Source organism: Lactuca virosa, chromosome 5 (genome assembly GCF_052849685.1).
Source record: "Lactuca virosa cultivar CGN04683 chromosome 5, Lactuca_virosa_CGN04683_v6, whole genome shotgun sequence".
Lineage (NCBI taxonomy): Eukaryota > Viridiplantae > Streptophyta > Magnoliopsida > Asterales > Asteraceae > Lactuca > Lactuca virosa.
In genome coordinates, this window is record NC_136430.1 from 165065371 (window position 1) to 165073038 (window position 7668).

General features: G+C 34.6%; 1 protein-coding gene across 1 annotated transcript; it reads left to right on the forward strand.

Annotated features, from left to right (window-relative positions):
• Positions 1-268: 268 nt before the first annotated feature.
• LOC145114906 (cysteine-tryptophan domain-containing zinc finger protein 3-like) lies at positions 269-7386 on the forward strand. The gene is made up of 11 exons (XM_079051027.1): positions 269-782; positions 1524-1596; positions 1702-1817; positions 1908-2225; positions 2311-3341; positions 3931-4289; positions 4381-5738; positions 5816-5973; positions 6061-6212; positions 6423-6574; positions 6681-7386. The coding sequence occupies exons 1-11, from the start codon at positions 696-698 to the stop codon at positions 6912-6914; spliced, it is 4038 nt and encodes a 1345-aa protein (XP_078907153.1). The 5' UTR covers positions 269-695; the 3' UTR covers positions 6915-7386.
• The last annotated feature ends 282 nt before the right edge of the window (positions 7387-7668 follow it).

Here is a 7668-nt window from a genome sequence, read left to right on the forward strand (position 1 = left end):
ATGGATCTTATCACTTTGTAAGTAATAATTACATGATATAAATAACTATTATTTACTTAATAAATTTTGTTTTTGTGTTTGCTAAAATGACAATTAGATATTTAATTGTCATCCTTTTTTATAAAAATATATATACGAATTAACGAATATATAACGCATCATGTGTTTAGAATCTTGTGAATTTGGCCCAAATAGAATTCACGAAGGGAAATTAAAAGAAAAGCCCAAAAAGAAATAGAAAATATATGAAAACCACAAAACACCCTCCCCCTCTTTTCACTCTGTATCATCTCGAATGTAATAAAAACCAAAATCAATTTCCGGAATCAAAAAAATCAAAATTTCGATCGATTGCGCATATTGATTCATCTCTTTTCTGGGTTGTTCGTCGAACACTGCTCCTAAAAAGGGGATTGGATTTCGCGCTTATATATACGTCACATATACATATACGTAAATTGTTCTTTGTGTTCTTGTTGTTTTGATCAAAAAAGGGTTCTTTGAGGGTTTGTGGTCAGTTTGAGAGAAATTCCGTTGTGGTTTTTCTAGTTTCTAAACTTGTTCGTTTGGTCTAATTTGCACTTTCAAAGTAATTTGTAGTAATGTGTGTTGTATGATCAATTATGTTGGACTTTAGGATCATCGTTAGGGTTTTTGGGGGTAATTAGGGTTAGGGTTAGGGTTATCGAGAAGAGATGGAAGAGACTGAGCTTGAAGAAGGAGAGGCTTGTTTTGACGACAATGACGCAAGCATTGACCCTGATACAGCTCTCTCTTACATTGTAAGAGTTTTTTTCTTGTGTTGGGTCTATAAAATTCTAAATTTTTTGCATCACCAAACTAAAATTGCTAATATATTATTGGAATAGAAACATTAATAGGTACTTTGTCGTGATTAAGGGACTAAGCAGTCAATGATGGATGATCAATTGAGTGAAATTCCTTTTCTTTGTGTCATTTTGGGGATTTGATCAGACTGGTTTTTTAGGCCCCTATTGAAAGAAAACCAATGGAAATAAAGTTTTGTTGATTGGATTTCTGTTTGTTAGTAGTTCTTGGAATTGAGTGTTCTAAAGAGTAACCACTTTGTGCCATTCTTCAATTCCTGCAGAAATTTTGACTCTGAGAACTGAATATAACCAATGTGAAAATGTAAAAAGTAACATTTATTTGAACTTGAACTAAATAGAAGTTGTGGATAGTGTTTTTCCAAATGTTGTTGTATATCATTACCCAATAATTTGAGTTCTATTCCACATTCTTGATGGTGCATTTTACTCTGAATCTTATTCCACTTCTCTGAAGATGAATTTCATTCACTTGGGAATTTCTTATGAATTGAATCTTGTTTCTGTGACACTTTACTCTATTAATTCAAAATTACAAGGTCTCTCCTTATGTATGATACTTATCTTGATCTTTAATTCTGTATAAACTTGTATGTGCAACTATTATATGCTCACCATGATTAATCGACTTTTGATACTTATCACTAGTAACATTTAGAATTCTACTTCTTTTAGGATCAGAGGCTGCAAAATGTGCTGGGACATTTTCAGAAAGATTTTGAAGGTGGGATGTCTGCAGAAATATTGGGTAAGAAGCCGATAATACAACTTTTCTACCCAAAAGAAGAGCATAACTGCTTTCTAATCCTATCTGAAAAATGATGGGACAACTCTATAACAAATTTCTTGACAGGGCCAAAATTTGGTGGCTATGGGTCGTTTTTACCCTCACACAAGCAGGTTCCAACTGTCCATTCTCATATCAAGACACCTCAAACAGTTCAAAATTTCAACAAATCGTGTTTGGAGGTAGTTGGGATTCTGTTTGTTCATTATATTGATTGATAAACACATTATTTTCACTTAACATTTGTGGGTTTTGTTATTCAATCCATTCAGAGTGCTCCTATGAATGCAATCATACCCACAAAACCTGTCCTGGCTGTTAGACCACCTGTTACCTCTTCATTTCATGTTTCTAAAAATGAAACCACTATAAGTAATTCGGCAAATCCAAGTGAGCAAAGGTCATTGAAGGTACGAATTAAAGTAAGTTCTGATAAATCTGCAAGAAAAAATGCTTCAATTTATAGTGGTTTGGGTCTCTCTTCTCCATCTTCATCAATGGGCAATGATCATCATGATCATGAGGATAGTGATTGCCCATTAACTGAATCTCATCATATCCCTCTTGATTCTCCTGACACCATACTACGTGTAAGTTTCTCCTACTTTTTGTAATTTTGTTATTTCTTGTGTTTATATTTCCTTATTATTATTTTTTTTTTCTTTTTGTTGGTAGGATATGACTTCTATCATTGTTCCTGGAAACCGGCTGCTCTCACCACTAAATGAGAGCCTTCTTTGTATAAAAAAAGTTGAAAGAATCATTGAAAATAAGCCTATGCCTCCTGTTATAGGTAGAAAAATAGGCTTGTCTAGTTTTGTGGATGATTCATCTTCTATCCTTGGAGAAGGGAAGCCAATGGAAGGTAAGGAAGTAAGTTCACAAGACAAAAGTGAAATGAAAGGAATGAAACACAATGAAAGTAGAGGCTTTGAGGCTGAGAAGGCTCCATTTTCGGGGAAAGAATCTTTTGACAGTAAACAGTGTTCAACAACTGATTTAAAAGTGAATCTGTCATCCAAATCTGTACTTTGTAAAGAAAATGTAGCAGCTAAGAAAGATGTACCTGTAAAGAAAAGGGAAACAAACAAAGAATGGTTGAAAGATCAGTTCTTTGGCTCTGATTGTAAGGAGTCTGATTCAGCATGTGGCCAGGATCATGATGTCATTCATAGTTCAAGTGAGGAAAACAAAACCAAAACCAAAACCAAAAAGTTTTCACTTGATACAAAGGGAAGTGACAGGACCAAGGGTAAAACAGTCCATACAGTTTGTAAAAATGACCCTGGTGAGAAAAATGTCGAAAAGAAAGTTGGTCTTAAGGCTATGACTTGTGAACCACATGAAGTCAAACCAAGTCATTCTGTTACCAAATTGCCATTGGAAAGAAAAAGTAAGTTAATGGGCATCATTCAAACTGGAGCAATGAAAGATAATAAGAGTGCCCAAAAGGATATTGTGAAGGTACGTAATAGCTATAAAGATATACTTGACATGAGGGTAAATGACGATAATACCCAAAGACAAGAAGAAAGACACATTCCAGTAAATGGGCTTCCTGCTGAGTCAGCAATACAAGTTGCTCCAGCAGCCCCTTCAGACCATTGGGTAGGATGTGATCGTTGTGAGAAGTGGCGCCTTTTGCCAATTGGTATTGAGCCTGAGAATCTACCTGATAAGTGGCTGTGTAGCATGTCAACATGGCTGTAAGTAGTTTTCTTAAGTCCTTTACATAATTTTCTTCTTGATGTTTCTTTTTGACTTAATGAACATAATAGGGGCAAAGATTGCATAAAGGCTTTCTTTTTTGGACTGAATAATCTGAGTAAATGACCATTTTGCTGTTGTGGTCATTATTAGGCACAATTGCATGTACATGAATGCAGAAAGAACGACTTAATAGAGAAAATGCGTGTTTCTTTTTGACTTAAGTGGATACAAGACTTAGTTCATTTAGATATGTATAGTTGTTTCTTTTTTGCATCATTTTTAGTCGAAAGGGCAAAAAGGTCATTTACTGTCATTAAGATGGTTTGTTCAGTCCAAAAAAGAAACATTCTTTCTTCATACAACACTTACTCAATTATTAATTCAGCACCTGATAAAAAAAGGGAAAAAATGCTTTACTCATTAAGTTCTAACATTTTACAAATTTGTCCTCATTTATGCCATCAGTTTCTCAGATATTCTATAAGCATCATTTATTCAGACATCACTTAATAACTTTATCATGAAAAAAATCCATCTTTTGCTGTTACATTGCATGTTTTGAGGATTTGCTTTTTGATTGTGTAGGCCTGGAAGGAATAATTGTGATATCAGTGAGGATGAAACCACAAGGGCAGTTCAGGAAATGAACCTTCACTTGATGTCTCAGAATCAAAATCATAACCCCCTTCAATACAATGGTAGTGGGGCGATATCTGGATTAGCTTCAGAGAGTATCAGATATTCTGACCATATAAACTCAAATGTTAATTCAGAGAACATGCCTTTAAAGAAGAATATTTCAAGACCTGAAGGCATTTCACATTTGTCACAAAAAAGAAAAAGTTTAAGTGAAGCAAACCAAGAGAAAAACATGGTCAATAAGTCAAACAACTTTGCAATGGGAAGGCATGCTGCTAAAGTAAATGAGAAGGATGTGAATGAAGGTTATGTTTGAACTTGAAGTACATGTTATGTTGCTAATGGTGATAATTATATGTGAATTTACTGATTTGTCCATATGAAATACACTTTCAGGTGGTGATCTGAAGCCAAAAAAGCTAAAAAGCAAAACCGGGTCCGACCCATATGACCATGTAACTTCAAGTAATCTCAAGACTGAAGCTGCACCTAATACTGATGGTTACAAGGACAATTTAGTAATTTCAGTCAAGAGGCAGACAGAAAGTACCGAGCTTTCCATGAAGAGTAAATTATTGGGTACTGAAAAAGTGGAAATGCATGCAAAAAAGAGAAAATTGAAAGACTGGGAGGAGAGTCAGCCTAGTGAAGGTAATAATGATAGAATAGGAAGAAAAGAGAAGAGATTAAAGAGTTCCAACACTGAGATAAACGATTCCACTGCAATTAAAGAGAATGACAGATCTACCCTCAAAGGAAAAACAATGAAAATCATCTTGCCAGGGAGTAAAGAGAATTCAGTTGACAGAAAACTGGATAAACATAGAGAAAAGGTTACTTCAAGAAAGAATTTGGAAATTGCTGCCACTTCAAGCTCTTCAAAGGTTTCAGATTCTTGTAGAATGGTTAGTTTGCAAAAAGGGTCTCCAGTAGGGTCAGTTTCGTCATCTCCTATTAGGGCTCTTAATCATGCCAATCTTTCACCTTCTGTTAGAACTATTTCAAGAAAAAGTGGTAAGGGGACTCAAATTCCAAAAAAGTTACTTCCCAGGGAAGATAACACCAAGGGTATATCTGTCATTGATGCAAGTCAAAGATTTGGTGGCAAAGTTGAACTGAAACAAAAAGAAGTCTTCAAGATTATGGAAGACAATGCTAATATTCCACAGAGTTCTGGGAAGGAATCATTACCAAAGTCTAGGGAAAAAGATAAAAAATGTAATTTCCAAAGAGTAAAAGTCAAAGGGTCAGAACCATTGACCGAGTTGACCAAGCAAGAACCGTTTCCTAATAAAATGAGGAAGGTTGAAGTGGATGTTGACCGTTGTAGATCTTCTATGAACCCTGAATATTCAAATACTAAAATCAGTAATGATGATAAGGATATTTCGGGCAAGAAGATTTCTAGAAAACGGACAGGTGGCATCATAGGAGATGAGAAAGAGAAACAAACACCATTGATGATGATGAGTCATGGTGGATCTGAAGCAAAGTTGGGTGCTATAGGTAGTTCAGAAGTAAAAAAAGATCCGAAAAAGGTGTTTTTAGGCGACATATCAAAGAAAAGGGACTTAAATGAAGTAGAGCAAAAAGTAGAGGGAGGTAATTTGAATGTCAAAAGTGTTGTGAATGAATGTGGGACAATGAAGGATCTTGGTGTTGTAGGTTTTGTGAAGGAGTATGCATCCAGTCAAACTGCTTTGACTGCTTTCAAAAGAGCAGAGGAGTCAAAGGACTATGCTGATCGTATAAAGGTTTGTATTTCTTGTTCAATTCTGTTGATTTTATACACTAATCTTATTCTTATCTATCTTTTTTTTTCTTTATGCAGATTTCTGGATTTGATTATGAGTGTAACGATGCATACTTTGACTCTGCATTGAAGTTTCTTTATGCTGCTTCTCTTCTAGAATCCTGCAGCATTGACTTCAATAAATCAAAAGGAGTGGATCCAGTAAATATTTACACTACTTCTGCCAAACTTAGCAAGTAAAAGTTAAATTTCTTTACACATAAAGTACATTGCAATTAGTTGGTTCATTTTGTAAGTGAAAAGTGGTGATTTTATTATTTCAGGATTTGTGCTCAAGAATATGAGAAACAAAAAGAAATGGCTGCTGCAGCATTGGCCTATAAATGTATGGAGGTGGCATATATGAGGATAGTCTATTGCAAGAGTTCAGTCACTAGGCAGGATCTACAAACAAGTTTGCAAATGGTTAATCAAGGTACTTTTTATTATTTTTTTTGTTAATTATCATAGCATCTTAGCTTTATTTCTTTCTATTATATTATTCTACTTCTCACTTTTTCTTATAAGTTCATTCTACTCAATCATTGCATTGTAATAGGAAAAATTGAAAGTAAGATGTTATAATAAACAAATGCACATTGTTGAAATAGTTATATATAAGAAAGAATAATTGTGTGATTTTCAGGTGAATCACCATCATCTTCTGCATCTGATGTTGATAACTTAAACAATCAAGCAACAATGGATAAGAGTGTGTTGTCTAATAAGAGCATTCCACACCCTGGACACCATCTTGTTGCTAGAAACCAAGCAAACTTTCTCAGGCTGCTTGACTTTGTAAGTTAATTATTAATACCCTCTCAATGGAATGAGGAAAGGAATGGAATCTCGAATTCCAATTCCATTGGAATCCAACATTCTGATTCTTGAAACTAATCTGCAGACAGGGGATGTGAATCTTGCAATGGAAGCTTCAACAAACACACAGAATTCATACAAAGCTGCTGCTACTTCAATCACACAAGAATCTCCAAACAAAGAGATTATGATTTCCATAAAAAAGGTGATTGAATTCAGCTTTCAAGATGTAAAAGAAGTCGTATTTTTAGTCCAAAATGCACGTGAAGCCATCAATCGCCAAGGCTTTAAAGGCAAGAACATCAAGAACAGGGAGTAATTTGGAAGCCAAGCTGTAAATAATACCATTCTGGCATATCACATTTCTCCTAGAATTTTGATAACGAGTCATTCAAAAATCTATCTGTACAAAACAGGAATTAAATCAGAATCAGAAAACATCAAAAAATTTGATATCATTTTTGACCGAGGTAAATTGTTCACCCTGTAGCACCTATGGAGATACTAGAGACTGGAGAGGGGTGGGTTATGTAGGATATTAATTGCTCTTATAAGATCATACACATCCAAATTGGTTGGTTGTTATTAGAAGAAGATATAGTAATTTAGAACACAATTATTCATAGGATTTGTAACAGAAGAGCTTGGATTCTTGAGGATTTCATGTTGTTTGACAATATATATGTAGTTTTGGTCACACAATATGGTTCAAGCTTTTACCAAACTATTTACCACCAACCTAAATGTTGTTTGCTTTTTCTTTCAAATTTTGAAACCTTTTGTTTTGTATATACTTTGACAAGTATCAAGTTCCTAGTACTAGTAGTAAGGATGTGATTAGGCTGTTGATAGAAACAAATAACAGTTGAAATTTGGGTATTTGGGTATCGGTAATTGTGATTTATCTTTCACACCTTAATAGCAAGGAAGTGAGAATCTATATATGATATTTAAGTCTTTCAAAGCATTATCATCCTTGCTATGAAAATATTGTGATTTATCTTCTTGCGCGTTGATGGTGGAAGGAGTTAGGGAGGAGGGAGTCATTCCCTTCCAACCCACTATCACATCAA